The sequence below is a fragment of the Scyliorhinus canicula genome, chromosome 18 (assembly GCF_902713615.1).
Source record: "Scyliorhinus canicula chromosome 18, sScyCan1.1, whole genome shotgun sequence".
In the NCBI taxonomy this organism is placed as follows: domain Eukaryota; kingdom Metazoa; phylum Chordata; class Chondrichthyes; order Carcharhiniformes; family Scyliorhinidae; genus Scyliorhinus; species Scyliorhinus canicula.
The window spans coordinates 22261584-22283152 of NC_052163.1; the positions used below are offsets into that span (position 1 = coordinate 22261584).

At 44.6% G+C, this 21569-nt stretch overlaps 1 protein-coding gene across 1 annotated transcript; it reads left to right on the forward strand.

Moving 5' to 3' along the window:
* The first annotated feature begins 397 nt into the window (after window positions 1-397).
* On the forward strand, window positions 398-20444 carry LOC119953580. Its single transcript, XM_038777975.1, has 9 exons — window positions 398-633; window positions 859-967; window positions 5855-5920; window positions 7058-7180; window positions 9712-9835; window positions 13768-13792; window positions 15113-15269; window positions 17862-18029; window positions 19334-20444. The coding sequence occupies exons 2-9, from the start codon at window positions 959-961 to the stop codon at window positions 20090-20092; spliced, it is 1431 nt and encodes a 476-aa protein (XP_038633903.1). The 5' UTR covers window positions 398-633; window positions 859-958; the 3' UTR covers window positions 20093-20444.
* Window positions 20445-21569: the final 1125 nt, after the last annotated feature.

Sequence of the window (21569 nt, forward strand, 5' to 3'; positions counted from 1 at the left end):
GTGGATAGGCCGTGATAAATTGCACCTTATTGTCCAAAAGTGGGGTTACGGCCAGGGATAGGGTGGAGGTGTGGGCTTGAGTAAGGTGCCCTTTCCAAGGGCTGGTGCAAGCTCGATGGGCCGAATGGCCTCCTTCTGCCCTGTAAATTCTAAAGTGCTGTTGAGCTAAGTATATAGATTTACAAACTGGACCCAGCTTCTCTATTGCTTATCCGTGGCCCTGTTTGACTCCAGATCGCTGCTTGCACAAATGAAACAATGCCATTTTATTTCAGCGCACCACAATTCCTTGATTTCTAAACTGTGTTGTTTCGCCATTTGAATCAGGGCAGTGTTTTAGTGAAATTATTGGTCCTGCATTTACAGTACGTGATCGGCGTCGTCACTGAGGGTGTAACTTTTCTGAGTTTCGTTTTCCTGCTTCTGACGCTGTTTTTGTAGCTGAAAATGAAGAGGGAGGCTTCACCTTGATTACTCACTCTGGGCTCCGAGAGACGGATCCCGCTTCTTTCCTCCAGTCGGACAATAGAAACTTAAACACGAGAGTGGAAATTACTCAACCTTTCGCCCCGTTCTCGGCTGGAGTTTCAGTGTCAATAGCAATATTACTTCACACTCGTTCCTGATCTTCAGGTGAGAACATGTTGAGCTGGACGCGGCAAAAAAAAAACAACTAAGGACGGATTATTGACCGCTGAGTTATTTCTGGACTAATTCTTGTTGAAATTGTCATAATATCAACTTTATGAAGTAAAGCTGATGATTTTTGTATGAATCTGTGAAAAATGCTTTGCTTCTATTTATGCATCTGGCGGGTCAATCTGACCTTTTAAAAAAATTGACACCTGATTTTTGCAGCGATTCCTATTTGAGATATCGATGAAAGGATAAAGAACTGATCTCCAAGAGGTTCATTAACTTGCTTCCGCTTTTAAAGACAGTGCCCCTGTGAAATACAATGGCTGAGGTAAGCTCCTGCACATCTTGTTTTTAAATGTTTTTTCTTGGGTTTTTGTACAGAGTATATTTTGCCGTTATGTACACAGGATATGATATATTTCTATACATGTAAGTAGGCATCCGTTTGTGCCAGCGAGGCACTTCGGGACGGCAATCCTCGAGTGGGTCTGGTGCCGGTGTTGCCCCTGGCTTCTCCCGGTCAGATTTCCCTGCCGTTGTCTTCTCGTGCACGCTGCCGCTTCATCCGGCCCTCCTGTCCTCCGCCTGTGTTCTCCTTTTTTTCTGTTCCTGTCAATATCAGGTTGGTTAACGTTTCCCTGCCTCCCCACCCCCACCTCCCTGGCTCTCCTCTATTGTTCCCTGTCTCTTCCCCCCCCCCCCCCCCCCCCACCGTGGTTCGCCTTTCCTTTCCTCCTCGTCCCCCCCGCCCGCCCCGTGGTTCGCCTTTCCTTCCTCTTAGAATGAGTTGTTCCCCCCCCCCCCCCCCCCCCTCCTGTTCTATCTCTCCCTCTCATGCTTTGCCTCCTTTCCCCTGGTTCCTGTCTACCTGGCTATTCTTCTGCTTGTTTGTTGGCAACAAACAAATCTCGGAACAATTGGGTGAATGGCTCCCACGTTCTGTGGAAGCCGTTGTCTGACCCTCGGATGGAGAATTAAATTTGGAGGGATTCCGAGAGGTTGGACAGCCAGTCTGCAGCTTTAGGTGGTGCTGCTGACCGCCAGCCAAACAGGATTCGACGGCAGGCGATCAGGGAGGCAAAGGCAAGGGCGTCCGCCCTCCTCCCCAGGAATAGATCTGGCTGGTCTGAAACCCCGAAGACCGCCACTTTCGGGCATGGCTCCACCCTCACCCCCACCACTTTGGACGTTGCCTCGAAAAAGGCAATCCAGTACTCCACAAGTCTGGGGCAAGACCACAACATGTGGGCGTGGTTGGCCGGGCCTCCTTGGCACCGCTCACATCTATCCTCCACCTCCGGGAAGAACCTACTCATACGGGTTTTTGTTAAGTGGGCTCTATGTACCACTTTTAGTTGCATCAGGCTGAGCCTTGCGCAGGTGGAGTTGACCCTGTGCAGTGCTTCGCTCCAGAGTCCCCACCCTATCTCGATCCCCAGGCCCTCCTCCCATTTCCTTCTTGTTGCGTCCAGTACGGTGTCAGCCCCTTCTACCAGTCGATCGTACATGTCGCTGCCGTTTCCTCTCTCTAATATGCTTGCGTCCAGTAAATCTTCCAGTAATATCTGTCGTGGCGGTTGTGGGTAAGTCCTTGTCTCCTTTTGTAGGACGTTTCTGAGCTGCAGGTACCTTAGCTCATTCCCCCTAGCCAGCTGGAAGTTCTCCATCAGTTCGACCAGTGTCGCAACCCTGCCGTCGGTGTATAGGTCCCTGACTGTCAGTGTCCCCTTGTCCTGTCTCCACCTTTTGAAGGTGGCGTCGGTCGGTGCTGGTGTGAACCTATGGTTGTTACAGACGGGAGCTTTGTCTGACATTTTGGTCAGGCCAAATTGCTGCCGTAGCTGGTTCCAGAACTGGAAGGTGGCTATCACCACCAGGCTGCTGGAGTGTTTTTTGGGTTGGGATGGGAGTACCGCCGTGGCGAGGGCCCAGAGGGTGGTCCCCTTACAGGAGGCCTCCTCCGCGCGCACCCACTCGGCCTCTGGCTCCTTGATCCATCCCCTTACTCGCTCGGCCGTCGCCGCCCAATGGTAGAATTGTAGGTTTGGGAGGGCAAGCCCTCCCCTTGATTTTGTTTTTTGTAAGATCTTCTTTGTGATCCTAGCATTCTCTACCCCCCCCCCCATGAACTCCCTGATTAGTTTGTCTACTGCTTGAAAAAAGGCCTTGGGGATGTAGATTGGGATGGCTCTGAATAGGAAGAGGTACCTGGGCAGCACGTTCATTTTGATCGTCTGGACTCTCCCCGCAAGGGAGAGTGGGAGTGTGTTCCATCTTTCCTGCACACCTTTTTGGGTTGTGGGGATGAGACCCACACAGACTTCGGGAGAATGTGCAAACTCCACACGGACAGTGAACCAGAGCTGGGTTTGAACCCGGGTCCTCAGCGCTGTGTAGCAGCAGTGCTAACCACTGCACCACCGCGCTGATCAATAATAATTGTTTTGAACTATAAATCAAAGAAAAACAAAACCAAGTTCTGGAAATTAGACATTTAGTAGCAGTGGGCACCTTTGTTATTTGTAATTTCCAATTAAAGGCGATCTTTCTTGATAAGCATGGGAGTGAAAGGTTATCGGGGTAGAATGTGGAGTTGAGGTTATAATAAGATTAGCCCTGAATTTATTGACTGGCAGGAGTAGACTTAAAGGGGCCAAGTGGTCTACTCCTCTTTCTAATGCATATGTTTCGCCTGTGGTCTAAGTTATTTTCATTGGTGGCATGATAGCACAGTGGTTAGCATTGTTGCTTCATAGCACCAGGGTCCCAAGTTCAATTCCCGCTTGGGTCACTGTCTATGTGCCTGCATGTTCTCCCCATGTCTGTGTGGGTTTTCTCCTGGTGCTCTGGTTTCCTTCCACAAGTCCTGAAAGATGTGCTTGTTCGGTGAATTGGACATTCTCAATTCTCTCTTAATGTACCCGAACAGGCGCTGGAGCATGGCGATTAGGGGATTTTCACAGTAACTTCATGTAAGCCTACTTGTGACAATATTAAAGATTATTATTCTTTTTAAATACTCTGTATTTTTGGACAGGTTTTTGCTAACTTCCTTCACCCAGAATTGGGCAAGGGTAGTTCCATGCACACCAGGTGACCTCTGGTGTGTTGTCCAAATTCTTCTTCAGTTCTCTGCCCAAAGGGGGGTTGACCCATGGCATCGTGATCCCCACCATGGAGGGATGGGGCAGGTCCTGATTTCACTCCGAATGAAAGAGAATGAACCCCATGCTGTTGGGTTTTTTCTTTGCAAAAATGTACTTTATTTGTAAAATATCTGAAAGAACATAACAAACATTTCAAAATGGCCATCACACAAAGTGCAGTAATATTCAAAGACATAGATCATGCTGAGCTCTGAGGTGCTTCAATACAATGGTGATGCATGTAATGTTCAATGTATACATTCAATGTGAGTCATACTGGCCGAGGGGGTCTATAATGTTCCCCCTCCATTCAGTTCACTATGGCTGAAAGGTCTTGGATAGCCACCATCTCCCATTGCATCTCTGCAGTGACTGCCCCAAGCTTTAGTGCATCCCTCAGCACGTAGTTCTGGGCTTTGGAATGTGTCGGTCTGCAAAACTTGGTTGGGGACAACTCTGCACTGGAAGACCAACAAGTTTCAGGCAGACCAAAGAGCGTCTTTCACCGAGTTGATGATCCTTTGGCAACAGCTGATGTTTGTCTCGGCATGCATTCCTGCCCGTAGAGCACAGAGCCCTGCGTCACAGAACTGTTCAGAATGAATCTCGACTAAAACCACCTCATCTCTCTCCAAACCTTCTTTGCAAAGGCACAAGGAGGTGGACAACGGTCTCTTTCCCACCACAGGCATCTTGAGGGCAACATGCGGATGTGGTGACACTCTGTGTAGGAAGGATCTGACGGGGAGGGCCTTTCTCGCCATCAGACTAGCTAAGTTTGGTGCTTAATTGAAAGTTCTGGTGATGAGGCATTCTACCAAATGACTTTGGAAGTCTGCTCAGGGAACCACCTGATAGGATCCCCCATCACCAACCACAGGTCTGATGGACTTTTGGCCAAAGGTTTTTCTCTGCATAAACCTTTCCACGAGGGACAGGTGGGATGGCATGCTCCAACCACTTGGAGTGTTCCATGGCAGCAAGGCCAGACCCGGGGATAGGCAGAACATCGGCATTTGGTGTTTGTATACCGAGGATCTATGCCCAGCTTGATGCGGTTTTTCTAATCCCACCATGAGTACAAAACCCCAGGCTCACATTCCAGCAGGCTTGCCCTGTTAGTGATAATCTCAGGGGAGACGTTAAAACCGTTCCATGACTAATCTCTCTGTTGGAAGCCAAAAGATCCCATAGACTATATTGAGGACGAGCAGGATTATCCTGACGTTCTGGCAATGTTCATCCCTCAATCAGCATCACATTGCTGTTGTGGGAGCTTAATGTGCACAAACTGACAGCAATGTTTCTGCATTGGCTGTAACTTGCTTTGGACTACACTGAGATCATGAAGGGTGCTGTATATATGCATATTGTTTTTTAAAATTGAAAATCCAAAAAGCTCAATCAAATCACCCCTTAACCTCTATGTTCCAGAGAGGACAAGTCCTCATAATGTAAGCTGTGGACCCCTAATAGTATTCTGGTGACCCCATCCCATGGGGCATTTTTTCTAAAGCAGTATACCCTTTCCAAGGTACGGTGCCGAAAACTATACGCAATATGCCAGATATGGTCGAATTAGGAATTTATATCACTGCAGCAAAACGACCTTCCTTTTCTGTTCCATTTGGAGACGGGATTGAGGGATGCCAGGCTTCCCAGAAGATTCCACTATATTTTCCCAGCGTCAGTTAACATATTATCATATTATCATATTATTGAGTCCAAAGATGTGCGGGTTAGGTGGATTGGCCATGCTAAATTGCCCGTAGTGTAAGGTTAATGGGGGGATTGTTGGGTTGCGGGTTACGTGGGTTTAAGTGGGGTGATCATGGCTCGGCACAACATTGAGGGCCGAAGGGCCTGTTCTGTGCTGTACTGTTCTATGTTCTATGTTCTATTAGCAAGTATTAGAGCACAATATAGTAATAAATCAAGGAGAATAACACATCACCAATGGGATTTCACTAAAAGTCCAACCAAGAGCTTTAAATGAGTAGTGAGCCCTATGACGAGTGAATTACTATTGATATTTCGGTCTCATTGATTATGTTACATTTTTACTACAGGGACATGATTACCAGCCAGGACACATTGACTGTTTTTTCTTTCAATACCAGACTGACTGTGAGGAAGTAAGTTTTATTCAGCTCTTTGTTGATGTAAATTACCAGAATATTTATTTTGTGTATTGAAACTTTCACTGAGCGTAACTTTGATTTCTAAAATGTGCTTTCATGGTACATGAAATTTTGGCCATTCCTATACCCTGAAAAGGAGTAGCGGCCTTTGATTTGTACCTCTGCAGTAATTTCAATGAGGTTCTTCATACAATGGTATCACTGATCTTTATAATGATTGTTTGCAACTGCAGGATTTGACCTGATTACTTGAGTGGGCATGAATAGTCAAGCACCTAATTTGCGACTGGAGTACTCCAGACTTCACAGTGTCATTGCAAACTTAAAGAGCCAAATTGCCTTCTTCTCTGCTGTACTATTCCATGACTCCATAACCTCTTCCCCCAACACAGTAACTCTCTTTATATTTTGAATAAACACAGTTTTCTTTTCTCCGTCAACTATTTATCTAGTTGGGCAGCACGGTGGCGCAGTGGGTTAGCCCTGCAGCCTCACGGCGCTGAGGTCCCAGGTTCGATCCCTGCTCTGGGTCACTGTCTGTGTGGAGTTTGCACATTCTCCCCGTGTTTGCGTGGGTTTCACCCCCACAACCCAAAGATGTGCAGGCTAGGTAGATTGGCCACACTAAATTGCCCCTTAATTGGAAAAAATGAATTGGATACTCTAAATATATTTTTAAAAACTATTTATCCAGTTCATTTTAACGTTTACTATTGAAATTACAAGCACCACCCTATAAGACTGGGCATTCCAAATCCTAAACATCTATTGCCTTAAAAAATTCTAACATTTTATAGCTTGGTGATTGAAACTACTCAACCATTTACTTCTCCGAAGTTGAATACATTGTGTGCTCAGTGAATTGAGAGTTGTTCAATAATCTGTACATTTCTCAAATTCTGTGTTGTAATACTGAAGAGTATTCAATATAGACAATGTATACAGTCGTGTATTTGATGAAAAAAGCCTCATTTTAGAAACGGAAGAATCAATGTGTAATTTAAAATGTTTTAATTGAATTAACTTTGTACCACTTCCTATTAAGCAGGGTAAATATGAAATGGATTTTCCAGCTGGAAGTACAATTTGAATGTTTGAGTGCTTAATCATGAATATGATTTGATTTGACAGGGGCAAGACTGTCAGTTTCTACATAGAGAGAGCTGCAAGTCATCCGGATATATCTGTCCAGTGTGGCATGCGAAAAATGGGTGCACAAATGATGCCTGCCCCAAAAAACATTTAAATCAAGAGGTACAGCATGATTTTACTGTTACTTTTTAAAAAAATCTACAGGCAGTTTGAACCTCTGTTCTTTTTCAAGGTGGTTTGTTGCAATTGATTTGTAACGGTGGAGTTGCAGTTGTACAGGGTGTTGGTGAGGCCTCACCTGGAATACTGCATACAGATTTGGTCCCCTTACCCAAAAAAGGATATATAACATTGGAGGCAATTAAAAGAAGAGTCACCAGGCTAACTCCTGGCATGAGAGGATTATCCTATCAAGAGAGACTAAATAGTCTGGGTCCGTATTCCTTGGAGTTTAGTGTAGTGAGGGGTGATCTTATTCAAACATATAAGATCCTGAGGGGGCTTGACAGGGTAGATGGTGAGATGTTTTACTAGTGGGAGAGCCTTGAGCAAGGGGACATAGTCCCAGTCACACAAAATTAAGGTGCGTAGAAATTTCTTCTCGCAGAGGGTGGTGAATCTCTGGAATTCTCTGCCCTGTGGTGTGGTGGAGGCTGGATCATTAGAAGTACTGAAAGTGGACTTGGATAAATATTTGATAGATCGAGGCGTAGAAGGCTATGGGGAATTTTTATGTTTAAATGTTTCCAATTAAGGGGAAATTTAGTGGCCAATCCACCTACCCTGCACATCTTTTTGGGTTGTGGGGGTGCGACCCACGCAGACACGGGGAGACTGCGCAAACTCCGCACGGAATGTGACTCGGGGCCGTGGTCGAACCCGGGTCCTCGGCGCCGGCATGAGGCAGCAGTGCTAACCATTGTGCCACCGTGCCGCCTGGGTTATGGGGAAATGGCACAGATCATCGATCAGCTGTGGCAGGCTTGATTGGCCTGGTAGCCTACTCCTGCTTCCAATTCTTGTGTTCTTGTGTTTGGGGCCTCACTTTTAACCTTTCTATCATAGGAGCATTCAGCTGCCAACACTTAAACTCTGCAATTCTGTCCGTGTCCCTCTGCACTTCTCTTTCCTCTTTTAAGAAGCTCCTTAAAACTTTGACCAAGTTTTTGGTTATCTTCCCTAATAGCTCCTTGTGTGGTGCTGTGTAACATGTTTTGCGATAATGCTCCTGTAATGTGCCTCGGATATTTTACTGTGTTAAGGGTGTCGAATAAAAAGTTCTTCTTGTTGTGTTGCTCCTGATGCAAAAGCAATCTTCCAATACTGCACACTAACTACAACCAACAAGTTGGCAGGCAACCAATTAGCAGATCCCCATCAATGTTGTTGTTCAAGCAGATGAATAATAACAGCCCATGGCTGATATTCCAATTGACCAACTTACCCGACAGCAATGACTGAATTAAGGAACGTAGCACAGTACAAATTCCAGCCATCAATCCGCATCCCACCATTCTGCGGCACTGTATATTATAACCATCACATCACTGATGACATATGTACAATTTTCATAGAATACCTACAGCGCAGAAGGAGGCCATTCGGCCCATCAAGACTGCACCAACCCTCCGAAAGTGCATGCCACCTAGGCTCACTCCCCCTCCCTAGCCCTGTAACTCCACCTAATCTTTGGACACTACGGGCAATTTATCATGGCCAATCCACCTAACCTGCACATGTTTGGACTGTGGGAGGAAACTGAAGCACCCGGCGGAAACCCACGAAGACACGGGAAGAACGTGCAAATTCCGCACAGTCACCCAATGCCGGAATCGAACCCAGGCCCTTGGCGCTGTGAGGCAGCAGTGCTGATCACTGTGCCAGCGTGAAATAATGTTTTATTATTTCTTAATCTTTCTTTGCAAAACTGCTTGAGAATACTGGCAGCATCAGTGAAGTCTTGTACTTTACAGGTTAATGTACAATTGATGAAAGGAAAATTGGCCATCCTTACCTGGTCTGGCCTACATGTGACCCCAGATCCGCAGCAAAGTGGTTGACTCTCAAATGCCTTCTGAAATGGAAGGGCAGTTAGGGTCAGCCAGCGATGCGCGCGTCCTGTAAAAAGTGAATTAAAAAAAAACTGTTGCCCGACTTTCGCCATTGCTGGATCAAAAACCTTGAATTCCCTCTCTAACACTTTGGGTGTATTTATACCACGTGGACTGTAAAGGATCAAGAAGGCAGCTCACTAGCACCTTCTCAAATGTAATTATGGCAAGACAACAAATGCTGGTCTTCCCAGCAATACTCACATCCCATGAATGAATAAAACAATTGTAAAGCACCAAGATTAATTTCATTAAAAAAAGCAACATTAAACACATGAATGCAGATCCTGTGCATTTTGCATCCTGTTCGTGAGTGAGACAATGGGCGGCACATGTGGTGATCATCCAGTAATAAGTGAAATACTAACCTAAATACAAATGGACTGTGAAGGGTGCTAGAAACCTGTTGCCCAGTTGCTCGGAGGAAGAATCGGCAAATATATACTTTGTGTCAGTCAGCCCTGGTACCAGCACACATGGAAATTAAAATTAGACTACTCATGAATCTAGTAATTTTATTTAGGAATTGCATTTGTTTCGAGGGGGAGGCTAGTTTAACAGTAAATGGTTGTGTGCCCACAGATCCTAAAGCAGTATTTCCTATGTGATCAAGAGAATTCAGATGATTACTGTACTCGGAATAACTGCCGCATGTACCATGAGAAAGTCAGCTATTTTAACGGATTTTACCGTTCTGCAAGTGAAGGTACTGCCAAATATGTATATATTTATGTACTCGTACTTTGATATGATGGATTAATACCATTAACTGTTGCTTCACAGCATCAGAGTCCCAGGTTCGATTCCCGACTTGGATCACTGTCTGTGCGGAGTCTGCACGTTCTCCCTACGTCTGCGTGGGTTCCCTCTGGGTGCTCCAGTTTCCTCACACAAGTCCCAAAAGACGTGCTTGTTAGGTGAATTAGACATTATGAATTCTCCATCCTTGTACCCGAACAGGCGTCGGAGTGTGGCCATAAGACCATAAGACATAGGAGCAGAATTAGGCTATTCGGCCCATCGAGTCTGCTTCGCCATTCGATCATGGCTGATATTTTCTCATCCCTGTTCTCCTGCCTTCTCCCCATAACCCCTGATCACCACATGTGCAGCCCACTGGCTCACTAGGGGATTTTCACAGTAACTTTATTGTAGTGTTAATGTAAGCCTACTTGTGAAAATACAGATTAATATTATTTGCCACTGTAGCTAGCAGAAAGCAAACCTTTCTATCACTCTCCAGTGTTTACTCAGGTATACTTAGAAACCAGGAAATCCAGTTCAATCAAAGCTCTAGCTTGTATTCTGTCTTTCTCAGGCATTGTTCACCATCACCTATGTGCTTGCTGACCTACACTGATTCAAATGTAATATTATCCTTGTTTTTAAATGCCTCTATACTCTCACTTGTTCTTGTCAGTATAACCATCTCCCATTCTGTACCGCCCCCCCCCCCCCCCACCCCCCCACCCCCCATCCCTTAAAATCTCTGTTCCTTGAATCTGCTCTCCTTCCCAAAACCCCTTCAACCCCTTCACCCATTCGCCTCCTGAGGTTTGTGGCTATGCTTCTTAACCCCTCTTTCTAACTCAGCATCCCGTTTCCAAACATTTCTGTGAAGCATCTTGGTACATTTTTCTTTTTTAAAGGTTCCATATAATTGTAAGTGGGCGTCAGAATACAGTTCAAATACTGTTCTGTATTTGCACAAGGTATTTTAGAAGCAACTAGAATTCTACTTTCTAAGTATCCATAAGCAGCACAAATGCATTTAACTCTTAATTGGACATGTAAAGACCATGACCATGAGACTCAAACGTATTCGTTGTCAGCTGACTATTGTGTAACGGATCACGCCTGGAGTCTAAATTGCTGTGGCAATATGCACATTTACATGCGGATTATAGTCCAGAGATATGGATTGCGATGGGAGAGGCTCCAACTTCCTTTCCATCACACGGGTGACCACAGATTATCACAGAATCTACAGTGCAGAAGGAGGCCATTCAGCCCATCGAGTCTGCACTGGCTCTTGGAAAGAGAACCCTACCACGGTCAACACCTCCACCCTATCCCCATAACCCAGTAACCCCACCCAACACTAAGGGCAATTTTGGACACGAAGGACAGTTTATCATGGCCAATCCACCTAACCTGCACATCTTTGGACTGTGGGAGGAAACCGGAATACCCGGAGGAAACCCACGCACACACGGGGAGGATGTGCAGACTCCGCACAGACAGTGACCCAAGCCGGAATCAAACCTGGGACCCTGGAGCTGTGAAGCAATTGTGCTATCCACAATGCTGCCGTGTTGCCAGGAATCAGCTAGTTGTATTGAGCACCGCATGGCAGTTTCCATCACAGATTCTGTGCTGGGATAGGCAATGCTGGCATTGTCAGCTTTGTGAGTTTTCTTTAGAACCACCCACTGCAACTGATCACAGAGCTGCACAGATGGGACATGCGCAGTCTCAGGTCATGGGGGAGGGGCGACCACCGGAGCGGCTTCTTGCTCTAGCCGGAGCCAGCAGCTGGTTGCATGGAAACTGTGTCTGAGATGGGTGGCGGTAGAGCTAGGCTTGCGCATTGGAACCTGGAGACGTCAGACAGGATTCCATTGTGACGCCACAATACGGATGTTGAACAATGAAATTGCCTCCTCTCAGCAACATCTGGGAGGAAATCAGTGTTTCCCCCTTTCCATTTCTCTTCTCATTCTGGGGGCAAATTGGTGACTAAACCCTTAACTTCCTCTCGTAGCCACAGGTGACTGACCTTTTTGGGTTCTTGTGTATTGAAGGAATGTAAACAATGTAATAATTATGTAAAGTCTAATCAATCGCCTGTGTCACACCTCTTTTAATGTATTTCCCCAATCCACCACAGCTAATTTGTCCATTACACCTTCATAATTTCCTTTGTTCAAATTTAATACCCTGGCTGCAGATTGAAATATCTCACATTCAAACATAATGTAAGTCTATCATAATCTGGTCACACATCTTTAAAGGTTCTTTTACGGCAAACTTATCAGTTAACCCTTTATCATTACATAATACTCCATCTAAAACACCTTGTTCCCAATCTGTTCCTCAATAAGGCAGCCTGCCTCAATGACTACCGACCGGTGGCTCTGACATCTGTCATCATGAAATGTTTCGAATGGCTAGTCATGGGACGGATCAATGCCAGCCTCCAAGACGGTCTTGATCCAAAAATTTATTTAAAAAAAAAAAGAGCTGCACAGATTATAATCACAGTCAATTCTATCCTTCTTCGCAGAGCTTAATAATGAATATCAGTGCTCGCAGGTCAGATGTATCTTTTTACCTTGGAGATAGTGAGAGTAACATTTTGACAAAAGTTATTTGTGGAGATCGGTCTTTTTTGGAAATGATTTTTATTATATTTTTAACATTTCATACAAAAGAATATAAAAGGCGTGAAACATAACAAACATTCTGCACAAAATTCCATCAGCAAACACTTTTTACAAAGACTCTCACCTCCACTGGCCTGGAATGCCCTGCCAAGTGAGGTGGTTGAGGCAGATACGTTAGCGACCTTTAAGACTTATCTGGATAGGCGCATGAACAGATGGGGTGTAGAAGATGGTTAGATAGGACATGTGATCGGTACAAGCTTGGAGGGCTGAAAGGCCTGTTGCTGTGCTGTATTGTTCTTTGTTGTTCACTCTCCTCCGCCCCACCCAGGCCACCCCACCTGTAAACAAGTAAACCCCCCTTCCCCCTCTTAAACTCGAGCAGTGACCAATTCTTTGAAGTACACTATGAACGGTCACCATCATTGATAAAGCCCCCTCAATCAACCCTCTCGAGGAGTATTTAACCTTCTCAAGGCGCACAAACTCCATCAAATCACTCACCTACGCCAAAGCCTTTGGTGGTGCCGCCATCCTCCAGCCCAATAAGATATGCCTCCAAGCCACCAACGAAGCAAAGGCCAGAACATCTGTCCCTACTCCCGCAAGCAGTTCCAGTATATCGGAGACCCCAAAAAGTGGGCAGAACCCCAATAACTCCACCAGCTTGGGCCATGATCAGAACATTATTTTTTTTAAAATAAATAAATTTAGAGTATCCAATTCATTTTTTCCAATTAAGGGGCAATTTAGCGTGGCCAATCCACCTATCCTGCACATCTTTGGGTTGTGGGGGTGAAACCCACACAAACACGGGGAGAATGTGCAAACTCCATACGAACAGTGACCCAGAGCCTGGTTCGAACCTGGGACCTCGGCGCCATGAGGTAACAGTGCTAACCACTGAGCCACAGTGCTGCCCTCCAGAATGTCATTTTTAAGAATGTTCAATCTCACTTAAGGTGCCATAGAAGATTAATTTTTAAATATTATTGGCCTGGATGGAACATCACAAGATGAATATCACACATTTTCATTCCTGCGTTGAAATGTTGTCTTTCGTTGTAAGGATTGCTTGTACGTCTGTCAGGTTTTACAGTAGTATTAATGCAACAGGGACACCTATGGTTAACATTTAATCAGTAAAACCTCTAAGATCCAGGTTTAATTTGAATGCATTTTATAGGTTAGTAGAAATCACAATGAACTCATAGAATACTGAGCATTAATGCAATCTGTTTTATCTTCCCAGTTCCAATGTTAGCTGAGGAGAGAAGGTGAGATGGTTTACTAGATCTATAAATTTGACTATTTGAGTCCAGATCTTCCATTTTTCAATGCAACAAAATAAATTTCTCATAATTTTATATCTTAAAGACATATGCTATGAAACAGCCCCGTGATTAATGTTTTAAATGGCTTTGCAAAATTCTTGTTTGGAGTGGTCAGGCTTGCCAAACCTGAAACGACATTGCACATTATTCCAAAGTGTGCCATCATTTCACAAAAGTATCATGTCACATAAACTTCCTCAATAGTGATAAAGGAGGTCCTCTTTTAAACTGACCGCTGTTATGTTCCTTTATACTGATTGCAACTTTGGCAATCGTTCCTAGTCTGATATTGAAGGCCATCCTTCTTGATGTTAATTTGCAGGCTGTAGCAATTTGTTTTTAACATTTTGGCTCCTTGGGTGATCACACTATAATGCAAACGGTACTGGAAACTTTGCAAGCTAGGAAATCAGATGAAATAAATGACCAATCCTTGGGCGGGATTCCCCGTCCCGCCGCACCCGTTTTCTTGAGCGGCGCGTCCCCGCTGGCAGCGGGATCCTCCCTCGGGAGTGCGCTGCTGGCGAAATGGAGGATCCCAACGACAGAAAATCCAGCCCCTTGTATAGTTTACCACTGTCGTAAAAACCCTCAAAATGAGTTTGCAGCCTTGAAACTTTGTGCAGTTATCTGCTTTATTTAAACAAAATATATTGCAGAAGAAACAGGAGTAATTTATTCCATTTTGAGTCTTTTTTTTAATCCTTGGTAGATATTGTAAAACGATTGCAGCACAGAATGCGGTGCAACCCATCATGCCCGTGCAGGCTTTCTGGAAGAGCAACTCACCTAGCCCACTTCCCTGCCCTTTCCCAGGAGCTGACTCCTCCACACCCACAGGCAGTGCACTCCAGATCCAAACCCTCGCTGCGTAAAATGTTTTTCCTTGTGTCACCATTGATTCTTTTACCAATTATCTTTAATTTGTGTGCTCTGGTTCTCCACCCTTCTGCCAAAGGGAAGAGTTTCTCTCAGTCTAATCTGTCCAGGCCCCTCATGACTTTGAGAATCTCTATTAAATTTCCTCTGAAACGTCTCCTGTTTAGGGAGAACAACCCAACCTGTAAAATTAACATGCTCCATATTCTTTATTCATGCTGGTACTCACACTAATGGGTGAACTATAAGGCAAATAAGTGGCCATCTATGAAGTAATGTGATTTCTCTGAAGTAACGTATTCGGTGTATTCCTGAATCAAATTATTTTATCAATGCAACTTTTTCCTGTTGAGTAATACTGAGCTCTGTTTTCTCTTTCACCAGAATTGAACATGGCAACTTTGTGCTGAACAACTTCCCACAGACACAGATCTCTCTGAAAAGTGCTAGCCAGTTTATATTAACAGCTGCGAAATTCATTCAGCTGGCTGTTCGAAGCAGGAAGCTGCCTGGGGACAGAGGGAAACAATACATGAGAGAGGTTTTCTTCTTATTTTATAGTCACAATAGTAAAGTTTTGAATGATAAAGCTCCAGTGTTATTTGGCACCGCATGACTGACATTGTGTTAATCTGCCCGGGAAAGGTATTTTAATAGTTAATTTTGAAATTAATGATTTACTCATCAAACACGTTCTTGAATTCAAACCAAAACAATGAATTCTGTTTGGATATTTGTGTTGATTTCAGTGCTACTTTGTTGGTCAGAATTCCAGTTTTAAATCATTTTAATATATTTTCATTACTTATAAATCTCAGAAAATTTAACTTAGTGTTTCTATGAAATTGCTGTTGTATTTTTAGTCTTGATGAGAGTTGGACATTTTAGATGTTTAATGGAGTTTCCCTCAATATTTCTTTCACCTACTGTGGAACTAAAATACAGTTCTGTGCTCTAACTTCATCCTGGACTGGATTCGCCATTCGGGAGACTATGGGCTCGATTCACTGTTTTTAAGTCTAAGTGTGGAGGATCTGTAGCTTTTGCATGAAATAAAATCCGCAGCGTTACCTCACCGATCCTGCGACTGGTGAGGGGTTATCAACCGCACCGCGTAAAACTCCCGGCTCCCATGATATAAATGACTGGAGAATGGGCAGGTCCGTGGCCACGCATGCATATGGCGACGACCTGCAATGGTCGCACCATAAAACATGGGGCCGGCCGTGCACGGACCGGACCTGTCAGATAGTGCCCCACTGGCCACCCCCCACCAGTACCCCCAGCTATTGCGGAAGCCCCACTGCCGGCTATCAGAACGGCTCCCGCCCAACTATAGTGCTGCTGGACACAGTCTGCAGCCACCACACTGGGTTCCCGACCGCTAAGACCACATGTCAACCGCACAGTCGGGAACTCGGCCCATTGGGGGCGGAGCACTGGGGGAGGGCCTTCAGGGGCGCGGTAAGGCTGTCCCAACGGCGTGTGCCGCGCAATGCGATGAAGCCATTTTGGAGGGGACGGAGTACACAAAACCTGCGTCAAACACCGATTTCGGTTTCAAAAGGGATTCTCCGCCCGATCGGCGATTACAAAATCGGCGTTGGGGAATGGTGAATCCCGCCCTATGTTCTCCCACTGGGGGTGAATCGCTTATGGTTCCCGCTGGTGCGGCACCCAGAAGCAATTCACTTTTCCCAGCCATGTAAATTTATGCATGGTGTGGATTGCAAGGAATTCTGTTGTGAATCCTCCTATTGGGCCGCCATTTTGAGCAGGTTGCTCAATAGCGAGTTCTGGCGGCTGGCCACCCACACCCCTCCCACCGACCACCACTGTGGGAATTGTTGAGTCACCCCCCTCCCCACAATGCCCCATGACCGCGCACCAGAGATCCCCAGCTGAGACCCCCAGATCAGAGATTCCCCCATAGCAGGGAAGCCCCTCGTACCAGAAAAGCCCATAGGAGAGACCCCCCCCATAGCCTGCTTTGAACCTAACCGCAAATTTCATAAATATCTAGCTATGATTGACAGGTCATTGCACCTAAAGCAGTTAAGTGCTTTCTACTGCGAAATAGAGGAAATGAAAGCACGTCACTCCTAGATATTTATAAACTTTGTGGTTAATTTCAAAGAAGATGACTTGAGATCCACTCAAGCATGAAAGAAGATGAAAATAAACAATCCAGTCCTGTAGCTGTCTGGAAGCTGTCAATTACAGGCTACTAAAAACTATTTCTCTTTGAAGTGAATAGAATCCTTGCAGATCAAAGTATCTGAGGAGTGTAAAACTTTGATTTTGGCATTCTATCTAGCTACAGCTGCTGCTTTCTGGACACCTGTCTGATTCAGCACTGTGGTTAGCACAGTTGTTTCACAGCTCCAGAGTCCCAGGTTCGATTCCCTGCGAGGGTCACTGTCTGTACGGAGTCTGCAAGTTCTCCCCGTGTCTGCGTGGGTTTCCCCCCGGTGCTCCGGTTTCCTCCCACAGTCCAAAGATGTGCAGTTTAGGTGGATTGGGCTGATAGATTGCCCTTAGTGTCCAAAAAAATGTTAGGTGGGGTTACTGTGTTACGGGGATAGGATGGAGGTGAGGGCTTAAGTGGGATGCTCTTTCCAAGGGCCGGTGCAGACTCAATGGGCCATATGGCTTCATTCTGCACTGTAAATTCTATGATTCTATGAGTGAAAAAGCAGTGATTTCTTTTCACTGCGTCTGCCTGGCCTGCTGTTTAGCTTCCATTCAGGGTGACTGATGGGTGGGTGGAGGGGGGGATTTTTTTCTGCTATGTGTGTGTGTGTGGGGGGGGGGCGGTTTCTCTGTAATGGGGGAGGTTTTTCTGTATCGACGTCTCTCAGCTAAGGGGGTTTCCCTGTTTTGGGATCTGTGTAATAGAGGTTCTCTGATATGGGAGGGTCTCTGGTGGGGGGATCTCTGGTGTGGGTGGGGTGCACAAGGTTTGCATTGTTGGGGGGAGATGGATTTTGGGGTACCTACCTTAAGTACTTACCCCCTTGGCCCACTGAGAGGTCCACCGTGTCACAGCCATGCTGCAAATACTTGCACCAATCCATGCCCATGTGAGTCCCGCACAGAGGGATTCTGAAATTTGCCTTTTTTAATTTTGCAGATACTGCACACAATACTGTTTCTCTGTCATATCAACAACCCTGCTTTTGAACCACAAGAGTTATTGGAAGAATCAATGGACAGTTGGAACCTCAAGTTTCCAGATGTGTTTGAACAGTACAAAACGCATCTTCCAACACGACCGCCTTACACAATCCTACTTGAAATAGTGAGTAGACGTGGTATCAACCTGTGTATTTAATGGCTCACAGCATGATTAAAATGTATTGTTCTTGTTATTTCATACTTTCATGCTGCATTTAAATAAACATTGCAAAACATTCACGGTGCATTTTCATTACATCAGATGAGATAGTAAGTGGGTGAAATATTTTCTTTGTACTACTATTCCCACAGCATTACGACCAACCCTTAGTTCAGATCAGCTCTAGTGATTGAAAGTAATTTGGGAGAGAAAGAAATGAAACTGTATGTATGTGTGTGGGATTTTTTCAAAAGTGAGAAATGATCATATTGTAAGATACCAGGAAGGAATCATGATGTATTGAATAGAGTCAATGAACTGAAACTTATAGACGTGCATGTAGAGTAGGGCGAGAGAGCTTTTTTTGTTCCTAGCTGATGTGAAACATCATTGGCCAGAATTTGTTGTCAAATTAACATCTAGTGGTGCTCCTTGTTGTTTACGGGGAATGATACAACTTCAGCAACATTGTGGTGAGCAAATGCATCTACATATCCAAACATTGCTGTTTGAGTTCCTCTACTCTGCCATTCGCTTAGCAGAAACAGCACCTCGCCCCTAGCCTCCCCGTTTTTCTTGGTATTTCGATGTACTTGCAAATTAATTGTCTCATCACAACAATTTAAGCTGAGCCAAAAATGTAGGTACCCTTTTAACAATGTGATAGTTATTCCAAGCGAAGGTATCCTCTAAGCTACTTGATAAATATTAATGATTGTCAAACAACCTCTCTGGCACAGGAAATTAATTAGCGTTTTCTGTGGATTTTGCAAGTGCGGGCGGGTTGAGTATAATCTGTACTCTGCCAAGTACCAACAGCCGAAGGAACATGTTGTTTGATTCAAACAGCCAATCATTAGGATCTATGGCCTATGTACCTAGTAGCACACTGGAACTGAAATTCACAATGATGTTGCCCAGTTGCATGGTAGACAGAATCTATTTAAAAAAAATTTTTTTTCCAATTAAGGGGCAATTTAGCATGGCCAGTCCACCTAACCTGCACATCTTTGGGTTGTGGGGTTGAGGCCCACTCAGACTGGGGGAGAATGTGCAAACTCCACATGGGCAGAGACCCAGGGCCGGTATCGAACCCGGGCCTCGGTGCCTTGAGGCAGCAGTGCTAACCACTGCGCCACCTTGCCGCCCCTGGTAGACAGAGTGTAGGCACATTGGCAAGTTATACCTCGCATGGAAAAAGGTGGCTGTGGTGGTTGGAGGTCATTTCGATAATACTGCAAGTTAAGAATTTTCTTTTCTTTCCTCAGGTGGTTGACTACAAGGGATCGGACAATCCTAAAAGAATATTAGATTGTCTGTCAAAACTAAATAGTACAATATTTGTGGAACATAATACCCAACAAGGCAGTAGGTGTGGGAATGAGCTTTGTGTTATAGCGACAGTCATCAGCCACTGCTTCTTCCAGGACTTAGAGAGAGGAACAACAACAAACAATTATTTTGGTGCCTCAGTTTCATGCTTTGGAAAACATCAGAAAGAAATCATGATAGACATATTGTGCTACCACACATGGAATGAATACATTAGCGTGGCAGTATGTATGGCTTTACAAGGTCACCCACAGGCTATTATGTTACGCCCTGTGGTACATTCTATTGCTTACTCGAGAGGTAATCCTACCGGCCAGAGAGGAGTGCACACGGTCAACGGTAAACCTCAGCAATATACTCCCATACCACCTTGTAGAAAATGCCTCACTCTGTTCCCAGACATAGTTATTGATCAACAACAAATAAAAATAGGGATTGATCCACAACAACGAAAAAATGCCCATAGATATTGGCCATATGGGAACTGTGCTGAGGTAGAATCTTTTAACAGACTCCTGAGTGCCCATGGGGACATTTCCAGGGGATTCGCTGTTCCTCTCGGGGACAAATTCACTTGGGAATCTCTTAAACGTAAAAGAAAAGGAAGACTTGTACATAACCTAAAATTATGCAAGTTTCAATTGGGAAATAATCTTTTATTTTACAGACCTTCTGAGCCACAGAATACAGCTTAATGCTGTTTGGCTCAATATACTTGGCTTTGAGATTCTTGATTTTCAATGTGCAGCCCACAAACTGTGACAAACATTAATATTACAGTAATAAAGATGTTCAGATACCTGGAGTACTCTTATTACTGTAGTATTGAGCCGTTGCAACGAAAATAAACATTTAAATTTTGGGGTAAAATTGGCGTATATATTAAACCAGGGTGAATTTCTGTACTAGTATCTCTGGAACATTTTCAGCCTTACATTTGATGTCAAACATTTAATTCAAAGTTTTAGAGGATCAATTTTTTTTTTAAGGATTTGCATAAATAATTTTGTAAATTAACCTGAAATAAACATTCAAAACAAACCAGAATTTTGTGGTTGCTTGGATACCTAAATGATATATGTCCTTCAGATCTCACTTGTGAATTTCTTGCTTTGACCATAAGACCATAAGACCATAAGACATAGGAGTGGAAGTAAGGCCATTCGGCCCATCGAGTCCACTCCGCCATTCAATCATGGCTGATGGGCATTTCAACTCCGAGGGGAGGGAACATACTGCAATCTATCTGGATTTCTTTGCCCGTTTCCCATTAAATTCATTTGGTCTCTTTATTTCAGACAACACATGTATATGAGTCCGAGTTTGTTACGTCCTACAAAGTATCTTTATCTCTGCCAATATCCCAGCAAACCATTACAATATAGGAACGGTAATGAACAGCAAACCTGCTTTTAGCTAACTTCAGGTGCTGAATCTGTCAGACTGCATTTCAAAAGTACTTCATTGGTTGTGGATTAGATAGAGGATTCAATGCTGCATCGGAGAATGTTGGGGCACGGTGTCTGGCCTGTTGCGCCATTTCCACTTCTATTTCTGCTGATAAACATCTATTTCACCAGTTCCAGACAAAATGCACCTCTTTAAGAGGTGCAAGCTGGGTTTAACTAGTGATAGCCTTGCCAGCTGCTGGGCTGCTAGTTGTTATCATTGAAATTAGCAGACAGCACAAAGTTTGTGTCGGGCATCGCTACACACCGGCAACCGCAGGTTAACTGGGCTTATCCAGATTTTCATCTTCATTTCAAAAGTTCCAAACCAAAATCACTGATTTGAAAGATGCAAGGCAGTGTGCCTTTTGAAATAATAACTTTGGCTACAAACTTAACTCATTTTTAGCAGAACATGTATCACTGAACTCACTGGCTTGTCCCCTCCCCCTCACTTGGACACTCACATACAGATTGTAACAAAATGTAACCAGCTGAGCTAAAACATTCTCTTGAGCAGGGGTGGGCAAACTTTTCCGTGCAAGGGCCACATTCAGAAATTCACAATTTTAAAGGGCTGCATAGTATATTAAGTAAAATAATTACTTCACCCGGTTATGATTCTGGGCGCCTCACATAGAACATAGAACAGTACAGCACAGAACAGGCCCTTCGGCCCTCGATGTTGTGCTGAGCAATGATCACCCTACTCAAGTCAACGTAT